The sequence below is a fragment of the Rana temporaria genome, chromosome 1, assembly GCF_905171775.1.
Source record: "Rana temporaria chromosome 1, aRanTem1.1, whole genome shotgun sequence".
NCBI lineage: Eukaryota > Metazoa > Chordata > Amphibia > Anura > Ranidae > Rana > Rana temporaria.
In genome coordinates, this window is record NC_053489.1 from 415,159,940 (window position 1) to 415,182,019 (window position 22,080).

At 43.0% G+C, this 22,080-nt stretch overlaps 1 protein-coding gene across 2 annotated transcripts in view; it reads right to left on the minus strand.

Annotated features, from left to right (window-relative positions):
- The window catches only part of UBA6 (ubiquitin like modifier activating enzyme 6), an 88,806-nt gene that overhangs the window by 54,733 nt on the left and 11,993 nt on the right, over nucleotides 1-22,080 (minus strand). For both annotated transcript variants that reach the window (XM_040324754.1, XM_040324745.1), the window contains exons 2-12: nucleotides 21,471-21,529; nucleotides 18,288-18,382; nucleotides 15,825-15,853; nucleotides 15,646-15,740; nucleotides 15,289-15,400; nucleotides 15,124-15,204; nucleotides 12,866-12,988; nucleotides 9,656-9,779; nucleotides 8,171-8,274; nucleotides 7,999-8,061; nucleotides 6,428-6,504 (exon numbers count right to left, since the gene is read on the minus strand). In XM_040324754.1, the coding sequence (XP_040180688.1) occupies nucleotides 6,428-6,504; nucleotides 7,999-8,061; nucleotides 8,171-8,274; nucleotides 9,656-9,779; nucleotides 12,866-12,988; nucleotides 15,124-15,204; nucleotides 15,289-15,400; nucleotides 15,646-15,740; nucleotides 15,825-15,853; nucleotides 18,288-18,382; nucleotides 21,471-21,511 (944 nt within the window). In that variant the 5' untranslated portion in view covers nucleotides 21,512-21,529. The remainder of the gene's footprint in view (nucleotides 1-6,427; nucleotides 6,505-7,998; nucleotides 8,062-8,170; nucleotides 8,275-9,655; nucleotides 9,780-12,865; nucleotides 12,989-15,123; nucleotides 15,205-15,288; nucleotides 15,401-15,645; nucleotides 15,741-15,824; nucleotides 15,854-18,287; nucleotides 18,383-21,470; nucleotides 21,530-22,080) is intronic.

The window sequence follows — 22,080 nt, forward strand, 5'->3', positions numbered from 1 at the left end:
AAAGACCTCCCAAGACACTAGCAAAAATCTTAGGCATGCTGGTAGAACAGTTTTTGCTGTCTGTGTACCAATGGGGAAAAAAGGGATTTTTAATACAGCTTACCTGTAAAATCCTTTTCTTGGAGTACATCACGGGACACAGAGCGGCATATTCATTACTATGTGGGTTATATGGAGTACCTTCAGGTGATGGACACTGGCAATCTCAAACAGGAAGTGCCCCTCCCTATATAACCCCCTCCCATAGGAGGAGTACCTCAGTTTTGTAGCAAGCAGTATGCCTCCCAAAATGTTTCCCATAAGAGGGGTGGGAGCTCTGTGTCTCGTGATGTACTCCAAGAAAAGGATTTTACAGGTAAGCTGTATTAAAAATCCCTTTTTCTTTCTCGTACATCACGGGACACAGAGCGGCATATTCATTACTATGTGGGATGTCCCAAAGCAATGCTTTACTGAGGGGAGGGAGAAATCTTCCCAAGACACAAGGATTTAATTCAGAGATACTCTCAAATAATAATAAATCCAACTTAGTCGAGAAAAATTAAACTTAAATTTAAATTTTAACTCAAGGGTGCCCCCGATTCTGAGGGTCTTAAATCGCAGCCCGCAGCACTGCCTGCCCAAAGGCTGTATCTGTATTCCTTCTTTCGTCCACCTGGTAAAATTTTGTAAACGTGTGGACTGAAGAACAGGTTGCCGCCTTGCATACTTGAGCCATAGAGATCTGATGGTGTGCTGCCCAGGAGGCGCCCATGGCCCTGGTAGAATGAGCCTTTACTGACAAAGGAGGAGGCAACCTCTTCAAGCCGTAGGCCTGAGTAATTAACTGTTTAATCCACCTCGAGATGGTGGATTTTGCAGCTGCCTGCCCTTTCTTGGGCCCATCCGGTAGAATGAACAACACATCTGTTTTCCGAATTTTCTCTGTAGCTTTAAGATAGGCCTTCATGGCCCTGACAATATCCAAGGTATGCAGCAACCCTTCCTTTCTGGAAGTGGGCTTCGGAAAAAAGGATGGTAATAACAAGTCCTGATTCAGGTGAAAACTGGATATAACCTTTGGTAAAAAGGAAGGATGAGGACGGAGAACCACCCTGTCCTTATGCAGAATAAGATATGGCTCCTTACAAGATAAGGCTGCCAATTCTGACACTCTTCTGGCGGAAACTATGGCGACCAGAAATACCAACTTCCTTGTTAGTAACACCAAAGGAACTTCAGCCAACGGCTCAAAAGGTTGTTTCTGTAGAGTTGACAGAACAAGATTCAAGTCCCACGGACAAAGTGGCGACTTCACCGGAGGATTAATACGCAAGACCCCCTGAATGAAGGTCTTAACCAGCGAGTGGGTGGCCAGCGGCCTCTGAAACCACACTGACAAAGCTGAAATCTGTCCTTTGATTGTGCTTAATGCCAGGCCTTTATCCACTCCTAGCTGGAGAAAACTTAATACTCGATCAATGGTATACTTGCGGGAAAGCCATTTCTTGGACTCGCACCAGCCTACGTAGGCCTTCCAGACCCTGTAATAAATCACCCTGGAAACCGGCTTTCTAGCCCTGATCAGGGTAGAGATTACCTGCTTAGACAGCCCTCTACCCCTGAGAATCAGGGATTCAGCCGCCAGGCCGTCAAACTTAGATGCCGTAATGCAGGGTGGAGGATCGGGCCTTGCGAGAGTAGGTCTGGCCGTAGAGGAAGCGTCCAAGGATCTCCCACTGACATCTTTAGGATTAGTGAGTACCATGCCCTTCTGGGCCATGCTGGAGCTACCAGGATGACTGGTTTGTGCTCCACCCTGATCCTGCGTAACAGGCGGGGTAGCAACTGTAGCGGGGGAAAGGCATAAAGAAGAAGTTTGAACTGATGCCAAGGGCAAACCAACGCATCGGCTCCGCAGGCCATAGGGTCCCGTGTCCGGGACATGAACCTGTCTAGCTTCTTGTTGAATCTCGATGCCATGATATCCACGTCCGGCATTCCCCACCTCTGGCAGATTATCTGAAAAATTTGCGGATGCAGAGACCATTCCCCTGGCGACAGAGTCTGACGACTCAAGAAGTCTGCCTGCAGGTTGTCCACCCCGGGAATGAATATTGCCGATATGCAGGGCACATGAGCTTCTGCCCACTGGAAAATCAAGCTCACCTCTCTCTGAGCTGCCTGACTCTTGGTTCCCCCTTGGTGGTTTATATATGCCACAGCTGTGGCATTGTCCGATTGTATTCTCACCGGGAACCCCTGCAATTTGGCTGTCCAAGCCTCGAGGGCTAGCCGAGCAGCTCTGAGCTCCAAGATATTGATGGGTAACTGCCTCTCCGCCTGTGCCCAAGTACCTTGGCGAGTGCAACCATCCAAGATCGCTCCCCAGCCCCTCAGGCTGGCATCTCTGGTCACTATCTTCCAGGCCACGGGGCTGAAAGATTTTCCCTTCAGTAGATTCTGAGGATTTAACCACCAGCACAGACTTTGCCGGACTCTTGATGAGAGTGGCAAAGGAAATTCCAAGGCCTGTGGCCTCTTGCTCCATGCTGACAGAATGGCTGCCTGTAGGATGCGAGTGTGGCTTTGAGCGTAAGGTACCGCCTCGAACGTGGCCACTAGCTTGCCTAGAAGTCGCATACATAGGCGAATAGTTGGTTCTTTTTTGCTTAGAACCAGATGGATCAAGTCTTTGATGGCCTCGACCTTTACTAGGAGGCAGGAACACTCTTTGCTGTTCTGTGTCTAACGTCATGCCGAGGTATTCCAACCGTCTTGTGGGTTGGAATGCTGATTTTTCTCGGTTTAGGATCCAACCGAACCTCTCGAGGTACTGAACCGTGAGGGCCACTGCTCGTTCCAGGCAAGGAGACGAGTGATCTATGACTAGGAGGTCGTCCAGGTAGGCTAGGACTGTGACCCCTTGGACCCTTAGGTTGGCTAGGATCGGAGCTAGGACCTTTGTGAATACCCGGGGGGCCGTAGCCAGCCCGAAAGGGAGTGCCACAAATTGGAAATGACGCTGGGCCACTGTAAAGCGGAGAAATCTTTGATGTGGCTGAAAAATTGGCACATGAAGGTAAGCATCCTTTATGTCTATGGACGCCAGAAAGTCGTCCTTCTGGAGTGCGGCGGCTGCTGACCGAACAGATTCCATCCGGAAAGAACGAACCCTTAGGTAAACGTTTAAACCCTTTAGGTCCAAAATTGGCCTGACATCGCCATTGGGCTTTGGAACGGTAAACAGATTGGAGTAGAACCCTAGCCCTTGCTCTTGGGCTGGTACTTCTACTATCACGCCCTGGCAAAGCAGATGATCCAACGCCGCCAGTAAAGAGGCCTCTTTTGTTGGATCGCTCGGTACCCTTGACTCCTGATAATGAGGTGGAGGAAACTTTAGAAACTCTAATCTGTAGCCTGTGGCCACGGAAGACCGGACCCATCTGTCGGGGATATCGGCTTCCCAAACCTCCGCAAAAAGATGAAGCCTTCCCCCCACCTTTGTGGGTGAGGGCGCCCCTTCATAAGGCAGACTTAGGGGCTGGCTTTGCTGGCTTACGATACCACTGCTTCTTGCCCCCAGAGGCCTGTCCCTGCGACTTATTGTTAAAGTTTGATCTCGCAGGAGGCCGTCGATACTGCCTGGAATTGGAGGGCCCCGAAACAGGGGAGAGCTGCCTTTTAAACGCAGGTCCCCGAACTTCTTTTTGACCGGTAAAAGGGTACTTTTGCCACTCGATATAGTCTGAATATATTTATCTAGATCCTCTCCGAAGAGTCGACCTCCATGGAAGGGAAAACCTGCCAGAAGCTTTTTGCATGGGGGCTCAGTCGCCCAGTTCTTCAACCATAAGAGCCTTCTCATGTGTACTAAAAATAGTGACAAACGAGACGCCTGCTGAATGGAGTCCTTTATAGCATCCACCGCAAAGCACAGGGCTCTAGGAATATCCGATAACTCTTCTGCCTGTTGGGCAGGAATGTCTTTAAGCATCTGTTTTGTCTGGTCTGTTAACGCTTGACAAACCCCAATAGCAGCCACTGCTGGCTGTATTACTGCACCTGCCGTAGCAAAGGATGCCTTTAAAAGTGTCTCAAAACGCTTATCCACCGGTTCTTTAAACATCTGTATGTTTTCCACCGGGCAAGTTAAAGATTTGTTTACACAAGAGATGGCGGCATCCACAGCTGGGAGAGCCCACCTCTTGGAAAATTTTTCTTCCATAGGGTAGATGGTGGAAAATCTTTTAGGTGGTAAAAAGATCCTATCTGGTCGTATCCAATCCTGAAAAATCGGTTCCTCTAAAAGAGGATGGACCGGAAAAACAGCGCTGCTCAAAGGCGCTTTCAATGAACCCAAGGATGATATCGCCGAAGCCTGAGGCTCCGGTAAGGGCAACTTAAATGCCAGGCGGACCATGTCTGTCAATGACTGAATCCACAAGCTCTCTGCATGGGAGGCCGAGACTGGCTCCTCATAAGTAGACTCCTCATCCCCTGAACCCTCATGGTCCTGGGAATGATTTTCCTGAGCTTCTAATTCTCCGAGGGAGAGAACCTCAGCATCTGGGGGTACACCCCCCGGTGATGGAGACCTAGTCCGCTTCTTGCCCGACATGGAATTGACTATCATAGTTGCCAATCTCTTCTCTAGTCCCCCCAAGGAAAGGGCTAGCATTTCCTCTGTGACAAACACAGGGTTGGGTGGATCTGAACTAGCCTCAACACCAGATCCCCCTAATGGCTCAACCAAGGCACCCACTACTGGAATAATTTGTGGGGAGAGTACAGGCATATCCCGACTCGAACCTTCAGAATCTGAGGGGGAACCCCTTTGTCCTCTGGCACCTTTTGCCATTTCCCCTGATCCTGATGCTTTGGAAGCCATGGTACAATACCGAGGCACCCCTACTTACAACAACTGACTGATGTAGGTAGGAGAAAAAACTATGCGGCTTTAAGGGGACAGTAGTAACAACTAATGCCCAAAAAACCCAATGGGGAGACCAATATGTGTTCCCTATTTTTTTTTTCAATTATGCATATATATTTTTTTTTTTATTTTTTTTATTTTTTAGGATTTTTTGGATCCTGAGTCCCTTTTTTCCCCTTTTTCTACGGAATCACATTGTCTCCCCACAAGAGAAATTGCAAGAATCCACCTGCTGTAAGGAAATGTTTAGCTAGATTGAAAAGCTAGTTCTGTTTGTCAGAACTGCAATACTCCCTTGCGCCACCGGGTGCCACTGTGCATCAGGCTTGCACTGCTGCCGCTCTGTGTCCTCCTCTCCTGAGCTCAGAAATGAACTGAGCCAATACAGCACAGAGGAAGGGCCGCCCCTTACTCTTATGAGATCCAACGTCCCGCCCCCCCCTTTAAAAACGCGAATTTCGTCTTTTTTTTTTTTTTTATAAATCGCTGTGCACGCGCCCGCGCACGTGCCCGTGTCACGGGGGGGCCATGGTGGAAGCAGCATGCTGCAGGGACGCAGGAGAGAAGACAAGACACAGAGGAAACATCCGCACAGCACCCGGCCAGGTAAGAACCTTCAGGTAGGCGCAGACACCTCCCTAGTTCAGGGTAAAGAGTAGGCACACACTAATACCCCACCTAGCGCCCAGCCAGATAGAACCTGCAACACATAGACCAGGGAGATCACACATATGGGGAGTAAAAACACAGACCATCCTGTCTTACACAGACATAGTGGATCCAGACTGCCAATGCAAGAGCATACTCAGGCAAACTCCCCCAAAAGATCCCCCCTGGAGAGCCTGCTGTCGAACCAAGTTCCGCAGACCCCCCCTTTCCTACCTGCTCCATGCCGCAGGACCTTGCACAGCAAGTGGTCCAATCTTCCCCCATCTCCGTGGGTGGCGTCTAGACCTTCAGGCCCTGGGGTCCTTTGAAGGAACCCACTGTCCTGGACCCATATAGCATCCTGGCAAACAGGGACTTTAGGCACCCCAAAGGGTTCTAAGTCCTGGGCCCAGGATCCAGCTCTCTGAAAGAGAAGCATTATGGGCAAAACCCCCTAGCTAGGGGCCCGGGTACTGTCCACTTTGGCTCTGAGGCACCTTGGACAGATCCGGTTAGCCTGCCTTGATCCCAAGGATGTAGAGACAAGCTATTCCATGACCAACACCTAAGACACTGGCGAAAAAACTGAGGTACTCCTCCTATGGGAGGGGGTTATATAGGGAGGGGCACTTCCTGTTTGAGATTGCCAGTGTCCATCACCTGAAGGTACTCCATATAACCCACATAGTAATGAATATGCCGCTCTGTGTCCCGTGATGTACGAGAAAGAAAGTTATATTTTTTTCCCTTTCCAAATATGTAACAGGAAGTTAGAGGAAATCTCCCAATATGAAGTTTGGATTTATCACTTTGTACAAACCACATTCACAATGTCAACACTGAAGAAGTGGGAATAATAATTACCTTATGTTAGGCAGACGACTGTGTATCTCTTGAAAATGATCCAATGCCAACACTGCTGTGTGAATGTTCAGAGGTGCCTTGGAAATCAGAGAGAATAAGATTTCATAATCTCACACAAAAATTTTAGAATGCTACTCAGTTTAGTACAATCTACTGCACCGACTTTTTCAGATTCAACAAAAATTACAGATAGAGCTTTACAGAGGGTGCCAAACATCGGAAATATAAACAGTGTAAATGAGCATGAAAAAAATTGGGCGATACAAAGTTTGGAAGAAATTTAAAGGAAAGCCACATATATTTGTGTTTGTGTAACAGCATTTTTTTAAAGAAAAAAAAAAAAAAAAAAAAGAAGAACAAGAAAAAAAGGGAAAGAAGAATAAGAACACTAGCCAAAAATCAACAGTACACGAAGCAGTAGGAAGCATGAGGACTGTGAAGCGCTATGGCGACTACAAACCTATCGCCAGCACACCATGGATTTTCAAAATAATGTCCAAAATGTTTGTAAAAGCAAACAGATCACAGTTGTGAAAGCACCGTTTTGAAGCTTCGCAAGACCCCCCCTGATATTGGAAGCTTAAAGATGCTAAATGAAGTCCATAACAGCTGTTGCAGCTGGGGGTGGATTTCACCATTTGTGTCCCCATTGAATCTAGCAAGAATCTGCACACTCAGTAATTCCAATTTAGTCAAACAGATGAAACTGAGACAGACTGTTAAAGTGGGTCTGTGCTTTGCCCGTGCAGAAAAAATTAACAGGTATACTTTGACACAGCAGCAGCATTTCATCATTCCTGGTGACAGAGTGTTGAGAAAAAGGAAGGAAACCCCAGGAATATGCCGTTTGGAGACAGGGCTTTAACCAGTTGCCTACTGGGCACCTTAACCCCCTTCCTGCCTAGGTAAATTTTTAGCACTCTCACACTTTCAATGACAATTGCAAGGTCATGTAACACTGTACCCATATGAAATTATAATTTTCTTCCTCACACAAATAAAGCTTTCTTTTGGTGGTATTTAACCACCACTGTGTTTTTTATTTTTTGAAGAAATCAGATTCTTAGTTTCTGTTATAAACTTTTGCAAACAAGTAATTTTTCTCATTCACTGATGTGCGCTGATGAAGCTGCACTGATCATCAGGACACTGATGAACATTGCCCCAATTATCAGGATAGATGTCCCCCTGTCACACTTGCCAGTTACCAGCTCTCCTCTTCTCACATTGACAGCAAGTGGGGAAAGGAATGATGATAACCAGCAGATGTGTTTACATTGTGATCTGCTGTGATTGGACACAGCTGATCACATGGTAAAGGGCCCCTGGGATTAGCCCTTTACCCTGATTACAGATGCACGCATGACATCAAGAGACGCCCTCGCAGAATTGGACAACCGAGATGTAGCTGTTCGGTTAGATCGCTGTCAGTAAATGGTTAAAGTGAACTTGTTGCTTTACCCTGCGAGGGAAAGCATTGAGTGGATAGTGATTTTTACCACTGAACCAATGCATTCTGCTAAACACAGATGAGCCAATCTATAAAACAGTATAATAAAATGTTTTCCTACCTCTGGCTTACTGAAGTCTGCAGAGAGATACTGCGGATCAATCAACTGCTTTTCCAATCTTTGCTATAAAAGAAAATTACATCTTATCTCTGCTGTACAGACCTAGGCAGAAAACCCTGAGAGCTAAATGGCAAAACAGCTTGCCACCTACTTTTAATAAATTGCTACTTACAAAGCAGAAAGACTTTGGCATTTTAACCTGCATAGCTATCCCCCCATGTTGATATGGTTCCATGCTTGATGTATCGCCAATGCTAAAGGAATAAGGTGATGTGACTGAAAAATTGATAAGGGGGGGGGGGTTGAGTTAGTTCACAGGAACATATATTTTCATCAAGAACTGTATTTACTTTATCATTTAGGAAAAAAAAAAAAGACACACAGACACACTGCAATGGGGCAATCCATTTAGATATTATCAATGTGCAGTCAGTTGTAAAATTTCATATGCAATGTACAGTAGAATGTAATATCTCAAAAACCACAAGAAAACTTTGCAAATAAAGTGATGTATACGTCAGTGGGAGGAACCACAGTGTGCTGCAGGGGAGCAAGTACTCCACAACCTCAGAAGTGTGAAATACTTGCAGAGGTCAGGGAACAGCAATAAAGTTGTGTTTTGATCCATGGGCTGCCAAAAGGCCAAAGTATAGAGCCTCTTCTTTTGCAGGCAATTTTGCTTTCTGTTTTGACCCTGCAGGGGCCACTTTTTAACCACTTGCAGATCGCTGCCCATAGAATAGGTCCTGGCAGCAAGTGGTTATTACAAGATTATGGCCACCTCAGGAGCGGCCAAGATTTCTTCACACAGAGGAGGGGGGGGGGGGGGGGGGGGGACATTAATTTCCTGATCTCCTTTGTGACGAATGAAGCCGGAAATATCTATGATTTTGTCACTTCCGGTTTCAGAGTGGTCATTCCCTGGCTGTAAAATCAGGAAAGCAGCTGATCAGCGCAATCTGTGCTTCATTACAGTGATGGAAAAAAGTGTTTGATCCCCTGCTGATTTTGTACATTTGCCCACTGACAAAGAAATGATCAGTCTATAAATTATAATGGTAGGTTTATTTCAACAGAGAGACAGCAAGCGGTCAATAGCTGGCTGTGTTTAACATCCCCGATGTGGAGCTAAAGAGTGACTTAACAACTTCAAAAAAGCTGCATGAAGCTTGCCAAAAGCCTTGCAAAAGCTTGCAGGACACCTTGCTTTTATGCAAGCTTGCATATAAAAGTTCCAAGCACTAAGCATTTTGGCTGCACAATTTTATTGTATTAGTGACGGTATAAGGCTACACTCAAACAACTGTAAAGGGGCGGCCACCAGTCAGAATTTTTTGATTCTTGTTGGTAGTTCTAAGCGCTGCCTACACAGCCAGTGTGCACTTCCAAGATCAGTCTTTCTGAACACTGAAAACTATAAACAATTTTTACAGCAGGCTGGGATGCAGCGGAAAACAAATCTCTAATTAGAGCTTCCAGTTTTCCATTAACAATGTCTGCGTTAGCAAGGAGCCTACCTATCTTTGTTACCCAATATATAACTGTAACCATGCATATCCAACTATGCTCTATAGAAAAAAAAGGGCTTAGTTACATGCAGAACAGTCACTGTGTAAATAAAATTTATACTAAGTTTTTGAATGTTCATGTAATTTACCTGAAACCTGATGTGTGGACCCATTTAAGGCGGGCATTCCATGCACTTCGCGGAAAGTCACATATTGTCCAGATTCAAGGTTGTGAGACCGGTTCTCAAAACATGTGACCACTGCAGGATTTGACTGTCAACAATAATGGAGATTAGCAAAACTTTTTAGCAAACTGTCAAAACACGGATAAGGCCTTGTTCACACAGGCTTTAGTATAAGAGCAGCGTGTAGCTGCTACAAAGTTTACAGCAAGTTTTTACAAAGAATTTACAAAGATTTCTGCATGCTTCAACCAGATTTGCTAAAGCCCTTCAAGAACTCCTCAGTGCCAGCTTGGGAATGTTAACACACCTTAAAGCTGAAATCCAGGTATGGAAATTTGACATAGTTACATTGGTACCCCATTGTAGTTATACATGTACTATACCTTTAGGATCCCTCTAGAACGGGGATATGCAATTATCGGACCTCCAGCTGTTGCAGAACTACAATTCCCATGAGACATAGCAAGACTCTGACAGCCACAAGCATGACACCAGAGTCAGAAGCATGATGGGACTTGTAGTTTTGCAACAGCTGGAGGTCCGCTAATTGCATATCCCTGCTCTAGAAGCTGGAAATCACCAATAGCCCTGCCGACCTCAACCAGCTTCAAAGGTCCCTTTCTGAGTGGCTTGCCCTACTGTAATCTGCATACAGGAGGTCAGGACACCATTCAGAGATCACGTTGTTAACAAATGTGAATCCTTCTTTAGTTGGGCGAGGTGGAGGGGTGGCGACGTAACAAACTTCACCTCGCCCAATAAGAGAATGATTCGCATTCAATGAAAGAATGCAAAAAAGAGTAACAGCGTTTACCACAGGTAAGACATACATACTTACACTGGTCCAAACTGAACCAAAGTAACTATGTAAAAAGGGTCATACCTGGATTTCAGCTTTAGATGTGTGCCAAACTTCTTTAATGGTTGTGCCGATTACCACTTTAAACAAGCTTTTAGTAGGCTTTTACACAACCTGCAAGTAGTGCTACAGCTTACTGAAGCCTGCTAGCAGTTTGTTCAAAGTGACAGCCCATTAGGATCTGCGTTCAACTTTACCAAACTGGGGCTGAACATTGCCTTTAAAATGTCAACAAAGTTTGCTGAAAGCTGTGAAAATGGAGGTGGGGTGGAACCAACATTAAAAAGGGAAGTACATTTTTAGAAAACATTAATACTCACCTAGCTGCCTCTCTGCTCTTCCCTTTCAGCGCACACTGGGGTGCTGGGCTGTGCAGGGGATGGCTCACCGAGAGGCTGAGCCAGCTGCCAGTCCAGGCAGCTGGGTGGATCTCAATATAAAGTCGTGATTGCTCCAGAGCATGGATCGATTGAGTGACGTCTGCCAGCCAGCGGACTTTAGTTTTTTGATTTTTGCTTTTTTTGTTGATTTATTGCATTTTCAACTTTTGCACACATCTACTTAATGAGTAGTCAGTAGCACTGGACTGTTTGGTTATTAGATTTTTGTTTTAAGATGGCGCAATATAAAATTTTAGTGTGAGCTTGTTTCTATTCATTTATTTTTTTTCGGGTTTGTGGGTGTGCAGGTTGATTTTTGTTTACATCCAAAAAATAGTAAGTTGCAATATTATAAAGGTTTGCGTGTGGGTTTAATAGCACTTTAAAGCAGAGCTTCACCCAAAAGGGGAAGCTCCGCTTGTTTGCTTCCTTCTTCCCTCTGCTGCCACATTTGGCACCTTTGGGGGGGAAAGCAAGTACCTGTATTTGAAAAGGTATCCGTTCCTACTTCTGGGTAAGTTTGCTGTGGCAAGGTCCCCTGGAATTTCAGCTTCCCCTCCTCCTTTCCCTATCGCCTGGCCATTCAGAAAGTGCAGCATGCTTCACGCATTGGGCACTAGGGAACCGGCTGTGAAGCTGCAAGGCTTCACTGCTGGTTTCTCTTACAAGGTATGCCAGTGGAAGCACCCGAGAGCCGATTGAAAAAACAGCTTGGGTGCCGACATTGCAGGATCCCTGCACAGGCAAGTGTCCCAATATTAAAAGTCATCACCTACAGTATTTGGTGAGGGGGCTGAAACTCCACTTTAAAGCCTCTTGCACATGGTATGTTTAAGCATCTGCTTTTCTGGACGTAATTTCAGGCGTTTGTTTTTTGCGTATATGCGCGTTTGCGTATTTCTGTGCACAATACAATCTATTAATAATTAATTTTTATTCTTATAAGCACGTATTTGTGCCAATTTTTCTATTTATTTCTCAAGAATACGCAATGCTTGTGTGTTTAGGGACTTGGTAAACAATGGGCTGCAATCTAGATATAAAATATATATATTAATAATAAAAAAAAAAAAAAAAACACTGTACTAAGCTTTTTTCAAGCTGCAGTGTGCAAGAGGTCCAACAACCTCCCTAGCATCGGCACTGAGCCTTCACCCCTTTTGTTAATTAGGAGCAGCATCTTCTACATTTTCTTAATTTATAAGTGTGCTACTCTCTAAAGACCTGCACTACTTGTTCGTTTCCCAGATTGCGATTACAAATAATGTGCATGTTTAATGGTAAACAATATATATTTCGTAGTACCGTTTTTGTACCTACCAAGATCTGTAGGTACAAAAACAAGTTATAACTTGATATCAGAATATGAATTACAGTATTATAATTTCTCCAACACGTTTTTTTCCCCCTCATCAGTGCTTTGTATCGTACTGTATACTTTTTAAATTCACAGCACTGGTGCACACGAGCATATCATATTTTTTTTGCCTTTCTGCATTTCAGAAACGCTTAGTCATGCAGATATCAAACAAGGTTGGGTTGATTCATTTTGGAGGAATCATACCAAATCGACAGAATAACCGATATATAATATATTACATTATATGTGGAAATGCAGTGATGAAACCTTGTCAATCGTTTTCCAGCACAATTCCTATATCAACGACACCCCTTTCACTATACTCCCCATTTATTTCAAAAGGAAAAGGAAGCCGGACAAATATCTACATCATCATAAGGGCTGCAGGAGAAGAGGATTTCAGCCTGTAGGTTGCAGTAGTCCATTACTATCATTTTTGGGTGGACTTTTAACTCAAAACAAAAACAGGTCAAAAGATCCTTAAGGCGTGTCAAGGGGCATTCTTATTCCATGAAACAGGATGATCATACTATAAACAAATATACAACAAAATCAATTAGAAATTAATGTTTTACCTGTGTTATATTGGAAATAAAGATCTCTTTTGGCTCTTCACCTGTAGTATCCATCACCTCAAACTCTTCTCCAAAATCACAGAACAAATAGGAACATATGCCATACACATCTGAAGAAATAAACTGGAAAAAAAAAAGTGTCCTTTTCAAGATAATTAGACAAACCTCTGTGTACAAGCTAGGGAAGGTCTAAAGCCGGGTACACACTACAAAAAAAAAAAAAAAAAAACTGACAGCTCTGGTCGGAGCAGCTGTACCAACCATGCAAGGGTAGTACAGCTATCTCCCCCCGCTGAGCTGTTGTGTTCTGACAGGATGACGGCCCCCCTACCAGAACACTCCAATCATCGCTCCCTGCCATTGACTGAGAGCGCTAAACGGGAGTCAGACGGTCATACTTATACTGCTTAACTTTTCTTTTTTTTAATGACAAGCAAAAACTCCCGAGTAAAATCACGAACTTGCAGGTTTAAAAAGTGCATGTTACAGCTTGCACAAACTTCCAACTTGGATTAAAGACCATTATAATCAATTGTTTTTCTACACAGGATTATGACAGTCCTGCAACTGGAAACATTTCTTTGCATGTCAATGGGAAGGCATTGAAAACATATAGAAAATGCTGATCATATACCTACAGGGCTGTTGATATGATTCTATCACAATGACCTTGTAAGAGCCAACAATTTTTTTTTCTACAAGTAACCACAGTAACCACTGCTGATCAATTTCAAAGGCATCACAAACAAATGCATCCTAAACACATCTCCGTACACATGCTTTTAGAGAGATTCGGTTAACTGGGTCAACATTCTTTAAATCTTGATGTCTGTGTACAATATCTATACAGCTGGCCAAACACTGTCCAATTTTCTCCACAGATGTGACAATAAAGGGAGTATAAGAATTTGCAAGCAATCTAACAGATTCTTAAAAAGTGTTGATATCTGTCCTTTTACTCTGATGTGTGTTTATCAGCTCTTTCCTGTAAAGAGTTGTAAGATGTTGCAGACTGACAATAAAAGGTGTAATGTAGACCAGTATATCACAAGTAGAGCATTACCTGCACTTGTAACTATGGCTGTATACGAGTTAAGAGGCAATACTAGAAGCCTGTAATTGGAAAATACAGAGAGGGCCACTGTTGACCTCTTCTCTGCCTGGCTATCATTCTGTTATAGTTTCTTCAGTATCTTCAGTTTGTTCTGTGTCAGTGACAATGCAAAGAAGCCAGAGAGATCAGGACAACTACTGTTCTTAAGCCCCATACACACCATCAGATTATCTGCAGATTTTTGTCTTCAAATTTACCAAAACCATGTAGTACAAGGGCCTGCCTGATTGCATACAAATTGAAACTCTTAAGGTTTGACCTCATATTATATGGTTTTGGTAAATCTGAAGACAAAAATCTGCAGATAATCTGATGGTGTGTATGGGGCTTTAGACAGATGCCAGTCTGGCATCTCTTACTACAGGCTATCTTACATCAGATGGAACCAAGGTAGACTATAGGTTAGATACATGCTGCATTTTTTCTGCAAAGAATTGTACTGGATCATGGTAAAATGCATTAAAAACATACAAAAAAAAAAAAAAAAAAAAGGGGGGGGGCACTCAAGGAAGAAGAGGAGCTAGGAGCACCAGCAAGCCACTCGTGCACACGGCTCTCCTGACGGAGGGGGGGTCTGCGCTGATAATCATTAGTGCCGGGCATCAGTGCTCACCATTGCCCCTCAGTGCACCCTCATCAGTGCCAATCAGTAACAGAAATGAAGAAGAAGAAAAAAATGTCTTCAACATTTTTTTTTTTTCTTATTTGTTTAGAAAAGATAAATAAAATAACCCAGTGGTGATCAAATACCACCAGAAGAATTTGTGAAAACAAAAAAAAAAAATATATATATATATATATATATATATATATATATATATATATTGTACAATGTTGCATCACTGTTAAATTATCAAAAGTGTGACAGCGCTGAAAGCAGAAAAAAATTGGCCTGGGCAGGAAGGGGGTGAAAGCGCCCGGTATTAAAGTGGTTAATATCACTTTGCTCACTTGGGGAAATGGCAAGGGATTTCTATGATCTGTTTTAGGTGGCGAGACCAAGGAACAGCAAAGAAAAGGAAGAGTTGAGGCGAGTTATGTGCAAAGAGACAGGAGGCTGCATTTGTGTATATATAGAGCTTTTGTTGATTTTTTATTTTGATTTTTTTTTATGAGCTAGCATTTGTAATATTGAAAGCATTACCTTTATAGGTGGTTGTTGATCATGACAAAAGTTATTGATCTTTTTCCTCAAGGAAAGCCTTGTTTCAGTCAGTATGACACACTAAGTAAAAATATAAATACAGAATTAGCAAGTGAACGCCATTTATCTATAGAAACTGAAAGCTTATAGACTGCTAGGTAATACCTGGTACTGTCTCAGGAATGAAAGATCAGCGGATTCATCCATTGGCGCTGTAGATAATGTCACTTGGACATAAGGGTTAAGCTCTGAAATGTGGTGAAGGCATGCTTCGGCTCTGCAATAAAGGATTGTAACTAGATTTGTTTCAAGATGGCTTTGTTCACAATACAAATATATTCTAACTGCATTCATTGAGTTATGAGGAATCCAAGCCAAAGCACGCTTGCGCAACCGATTTAAATGCTAAAAGGTTTTCGAACTTCATTATATGAAGCCTGCTAACTGCTAACCACAGGCTACATCATGAAGTCTGTTCTAAGCTCATACTTGTAATAAACGTGTAAGATATTGTTTTCTAACCTAGTTTTTTGATTCTTGACATCCTCCTCTTTGATAAAAAAATTTGTTCCAAGATCCCATAGTTCACAATGTTTGGTGTCATGGATTGTCAACGCCTGATAAAATAAACATTCCATTATAACCATCATCACCCAATTCATTTGATTATAACGAAAGCAGGTACATATGAAACAACTTACCTTTATCCCAGCTAAAACAATGTTCTTGGCTAAAATGAGAAAGAAAATCAGCTACAATGAGGCCAAAAAATGTCAATATTATTATAAAGTTAATAAAAAATAAATAAAAATAAATAAAAGAGAGAGAAGAGGAGGTCAGTATTACAAGATACTCAGAACTAATGCAGTGTCATAAACCAAGACAGGTGGCTCTCAAAATGTAGCATACTAAGGGCTGGTATTGTTTCAAATCCTAGCTTTGGAAATGCAAATTGGTTGTTCATGATGGAGATTCTAAAATGGACTTTGATAATAACCTTATTAACAGATTTATTCTGGCTGAGCCGATTACAGCAACGGTTTTATGCATTTATCTCTAAAAGCAAACCAGTTTTCACAAAATAAATACATTAAGCCAAGCCAGGGATTCGATCCATTCATGGGCAGGCTGATTGCACCCAAGTCAAGCCATCGATCGACTTGTGTACAACCAGCATGTCGCATTTTTAGTATTATTGCCAGTGGCTGTAGCCGCCAGCAATAAGCAACAACAGCTCCACGGGAGGAATTCTCCCATCAACACTGACCCCGTGGTTGCAGGAGAGAAAAATCATATTATCTATGGCCTGCCTAATTTCAGGAGTCATTGCGGTTAGCTGAACTTCAGCTTTTGTTAAACTTCACATAGTTCCAGTTCCCTCACCAACATGTGAGGCCACTCGATGTGCAGTAAAAACTGTACGTAGCTGAGGCTACATACAGTATACAAGACTGTGTTCCGGGTTTGAGCCAAGACTTCCAATCTCATACCCGGAACACAGTAAAGTCTATCTGAGCGGCGCTCAGCCATTTAGACCTCTTTCACACTGGGGCAGTTTGTAGGTGATATTGCGCTAAAAATAGCGCCTGCAAACTGACCTGAAACAACGGCCGCTGTTTCTCCAGTGTGAAATCCTGAGGGCCTTCACACTGGAACAGTGCACTGGCAGGACAGAAAAAAAAAAGTCCTACTAGCCGTATCTTTGGAGCGGTGTTTATACCGCCACTCCCGCCCATTTAAGCAATGGGACACCGCGGCTATACCGCCAGCAAAGCGCCTCTGCAGAGGCGCTTTGGGGCGGTTTTTAACCCTTTTTCAGTCCTGCTAGTGGCCGAATAGCGCCGCGAAATTAGCGGTAAAACGCCACTAAAAATAGCGGCGCTTTACCGCCACCTCGCCTCCTGCCCTAGTGTGAAAGGGGCCTTAGAGAAAGCAATGCATTCTATCAATGAATACAAAGCTTCTTCTGACTGACTAAGTCAGAGGTTGTAACATTATCAGCCCATCTCTCTGACTCAGAAGAAGCTTTGTATTCATTGATAGAATACATCACTTTCTCTGAATGGCTGAGCGCCCCATTGAATTTGACTGACAGCAGAGGGAGCCAATGGCTGCGCTGCAACCAATCTATCCAATCAAGAGTCGAGAACCCTGGGCAGAGAAGAGCGCATCTCTGCTGTGGAAATTACAGGGCTCAGGTGAGTAAAACGGAAGGGCTAGGGGGCCGGACACTATCAGAATTTTTTTTCACCTTAATGCATAGGATGCATTAAAGGTAAAAAAAAAAAAAACACAAGGGTTTACAACCCCTTTAAGCCATCTTGCACAGGAAAGTTCCCGAGTAAAAAAAATAAATAAATAAAAGTGAATTTGGTCCATATAGTGCTCGTGTTTACATGCGTACAGAAGGGCAATATTCCAGAATGCTTCTTCTCCCAGATTTGTAGGAAGAGCGCAATTTCTGAAAGTATATATGTAAAACACTAGCCACATTTTTTACTGATCTGAAAATGTTGCTAGTTTACTGACATCAAATTGCATTTGTGTACAGACACATAAAAAAAATTATTTAAATTAAATTAACAATGTTGCATTTTTTGGTGCCGTATGCAAGAGCCCGAACTTCTACAAGTTGAAACATTACAAGTGAGGAATAGCACTTCTCAAAAACATTACACTAAATATAACATGCACCTTATTATTTTTGCAACATTGCTACCGATTAAGAAGGGTAGGAATTAGGGTCCTTTCACACGTACGAATCCTGTGAGGATCCGTCCCTTTAACATCCGCTTGCTCAGCGGGGATCGCTCCGTTGATCCCCGCTGAGCCGGCAGATGACAGGGCCGTCCCTGCACACAGATCTCCGCTCTCCTCTATGGGGGACCATCTGTCCGTGTTCATCCAATCCGATGACGGATGGAAAAATAGTATTTTTCTCCATCTGCAAAAATGGAGCATAGCGGAGACTCATGTGATTGGATGTTCATCTGCTGACATCCGCAATCCCATAGGGATACACGTATGTCCGTTTTTCATCAGAAAAACGGATGGATGAAAAGGCCCTTAAAACAAATAAAAAATTATAAATAAAAACAAACAAACAAACAAACACACACACACACACACACACACACACACACACACACACACACCAACCTTACCTATCTCAATGCCAAGTCCTCCCATCCCACAAAGGAAAACATGGGACTGGGCCATTTTTTGCATGGCTGTGTCTCCCAAGACATACCTCTGGCGGCTGAAATTACAAAATAAAAAGTCCCAAAACATTCAAAATACATTTACAAGTAGATATTAAAAACACAAGGTACAAGAATGCATTGATCCCATCAAAAATGCAGTACGGATAACAAAAAAGAAATAAAAAATTATATAGTAGGTGTACTGCAAAATTCCTTGCATAAAAAACCCCCACAACATTTCAAATAGTTTTCGCCGATCCAAAATAATATAAAATATACCATATATCAAATTGGCTAGAGTAGGTGTCTAGTTCATGCATTTCTTTTGTAAAAAGGAATATAAAAGCAGCCAAATCTGAATATTCACAGGCAGCATGAAAATAGTTGACTTCCTTGTTTTACGTTACACTTTTAGGCCTCAGGCACATGAGTTTCTGAAAACAGAAATTTTTCTTCCAGAATTTGATTTGGAAAGTGTGTACTGTGGTAATTCACCTTTTAATTATTTTTTGAAAAGGTGAACTTACATTTTAAATTATTTTATGCTGGAGAGACAGATGCCAGAGAATAGGAGCACAGTCCGCAGGGGGGGTAAACAGGCATGTGGTGCTCCAGCAAGGGTTGAATCCTGATGAGTCATATAAAGGCTGCAGCACTGGAACAGAGGGAAGGAAGGAGACAAGGGCTGCTGTAGGGGTGAGCAAAAACAGCTCTTGCAAGCAAGTTGCATTTGGGTTTTGTAATGTGAATGGCAAGGTTGCTTTAAAGGAAACCTGTTATATGAGAAATAGGTAACAAGACATTGCCAACCTAATCCAAAACATGCTTTCTGCCTGGAGGACCTTTCTCCCAAGCGCTTGATCTTGCGCTGAGATAAGGTCCAATCTATAATGCTTCATGAATGTCAAGTAGCTTTACCATCTTGCTGCCCGGCAAATTTTTTGTGGTGTTGCCCCAGTTCGCACCACCCAAGAAGCAGATAGTGCCCATGTGGAGTGAGCCATCAGGGAAAAAAGGGCATTGCTTTTTTTAAATATCTTTTAAGATTCCACAATAGCTTGTTTGATCCAACAGGCAATTGTGCCCTTCGAAGCTTGGAACCCTAATTTTTTCTGGAATGTAAAAAATGAATAGTGCTTTAGATTTTCTAATGCCTTCAGACAATTCAAAATAACGCAAGAAACTGTCCCTCGCATCCAGTTGGTGGAATTCTGCTTCTTTTGGAAGAAGCACAGAAAGAAGGCAAAACGATCTCCTGAGTCCTGTGGAATTTAGAAACCACCTTAGGCAAGAACCCCGGGTCTGCACACATTATCAGTTCGTCCTCAAAAATTTGCAGGAAGGCCCTTTAATAGACAGTGCCTGCAGCACACTAATGCTCCTGGCTGTGGAGATTGCCATTAAAAAAATAAACAGCTTTGAGGGTGGCCCACTTTAAGGACAGCTCTTCCTCTTGCGAACGTTTTATCCAGACTTTCAATACCATTGACAAATCCCACTTTGGCAGAATCTTGAATGGAGTGGGTCTAATTCTGGCTAACCCCTTAAAGAACCTGCTGACTAACAGGTCTAACACCAGAGCTTGTTCCAAAAAACAAAAAAACAAAAACCCAGACAATGCCAATTCCTGAACTTTCAATGTACGAATAGCAAGACCTTGGTCCGCGCCATCCTTTAAAAACTCAGAGACGGCTGGAATACGGCTCAGAAAGTCCACCAGATGTCTGTCCACTCCCTTTAGGTGAACTGCAGAAATTGACCCTAGGTTCCTCTTGGCCCAAGTAAAAATGGTGCATGCAAGCCTGATTAAGGAAGGACACAGTGTCCCCCACTGTTTGTTTATATAAGACACCACCACCATACTGTCCGAGAGGACTCATACGCGATGGCTCTTCAACTCTTTGGCAAACGCCCTCAGCACCTCCCAGATCGCCTGTAACTCCCTCCAGTTGGCTTATCTTTGGGACTACGTTTTGGCCCAGTGCCCTTGGGCTACCCTTGACTCCCAGTGTGCACTGGTGATACAGACTAACACCGGAAGTGACCACTGAAGACCCCGCACCAAGTTTTCTTTGTCCCTCCACCACCACAGAGACCTCTTGGTCTTCGGGGATAGGCAGAACGTCCCGTCCAGCAATTCCTGTGTCCCGTCCCAGTTGCTCAGAATATTGGCCTGGAGGCGCCTCAAAAAGGGGTATTTGCCCACGGTACTGCTGGGATTGCTCCTGCCAGAAGTCCTGTGATGCATACTAGCACAGTATGTTTTAACTTTTGCAGAGAAGAAAAAAAAAACCTGGGGTATACTTCCTATAAGTGTACCTCCAGCCAAAAAAAAAAATAACGTTTAAGCTTTTTGGATAGCATAGGGAAGGAGTAACACCCCTTTAATATTTGTTTTGCCGTCTGTGCCCCTGTTCAGAAGATTTCACCTCACGTTCTGTCCCAATGACAATTGGATTTTGAAAATTTTGGGTTGTTGTGGAAACAAGGATTGGTGAAAGCTTCTGTGGAGACAATTTTTTTCCCCCCATGATAACTCTTACAGGAGTGAATTCCCCCTCACTTCCTGTTGTCTCCCTTTGTTAGTAAGTAGGATGTTTGTAACCTGGGGAACGCCTATAGTATCTAAATGTACACTTCAGGCTCTGTTCACACTGCCACGATTTGTCATTCGACTTAAGAGTTTGAAGTCAGGTGACAAGTTGTACCCCATTAACTGCAATGGAACCGTCCTAATCAATGCGACTCAAGTCGCAAAAATGTTCCTGCACTACTTTGGGGCAACTTCATCACAATTTGCACAAAGTTCGGTTCATAAAGTCGCAAGCAAGTCACAATTCAGTAGTGGCATTGTGAACCCAGTCTCAATCCAAAGTACAACAGTGAATTATCACAATCCTAATGCTGGCTTCGTTTCTATAATAAATTTTTTTTTTATGGTGTTAAAAATATTACCTTTGTATTTATATAGTATTTCACAAAAGACTGTTAGCATGTAATTTCCTTCCAAACGTAGCATTTACACTGAACATTACTAGAAGTCCCCCCCCCCCTTTTTTAATAAACACTATAAAATGTGTGTATTGCATTATAGTGCATAACCTTTTAGTTTGTGACATCAAACCACATATATACAGCACTCACCTATAAAGCCCGTCATCAATTTCCATTGAGTCTGCTGCCATTCTGACTTTTTCCCTGCTCTGCAAAACATTGACATTAGAGGGCAGTGAGATAACTGCATGGTCATCCCAAGGCCTGAAAACGAGATTTACTGTGACTTCTATTACCAAAACTATTCTGGAAACAACTTTTGACTGCAACCTGTGTATTTTGTCATATTAAACAACTCTAAAAAGAAACCGATTACTAAAGAGTCACAAAATAACACATTTTCCCATTCAATTGTTAAATAGCTAATCGAGAAAAATATATATTTTTTTAAATAAAAATAATATTTCTATATATCACTTTGCCAGATGAAATTTACAGCAATAATGTAGGTCATCATCATCATCATCACTGCCTTCTTAAAAAATTTGTCAGGTTTTAATAAAAAAAAAAAAAAACAAACATTTGCTTCTTAACCACTTTCAGATCGCCCGTCGTTACTTTGACATTAAATACCGGGGTTATGGCAGCATATAGGTGCCATAACCCTGGTATTTTTTTAAACAGCGAGTGGTCCGCTTTAACCACTTCAGCCCCGGAAGAATTGGCTGCTCAATTACCAGAGCATTTTTTTGCGATTCGG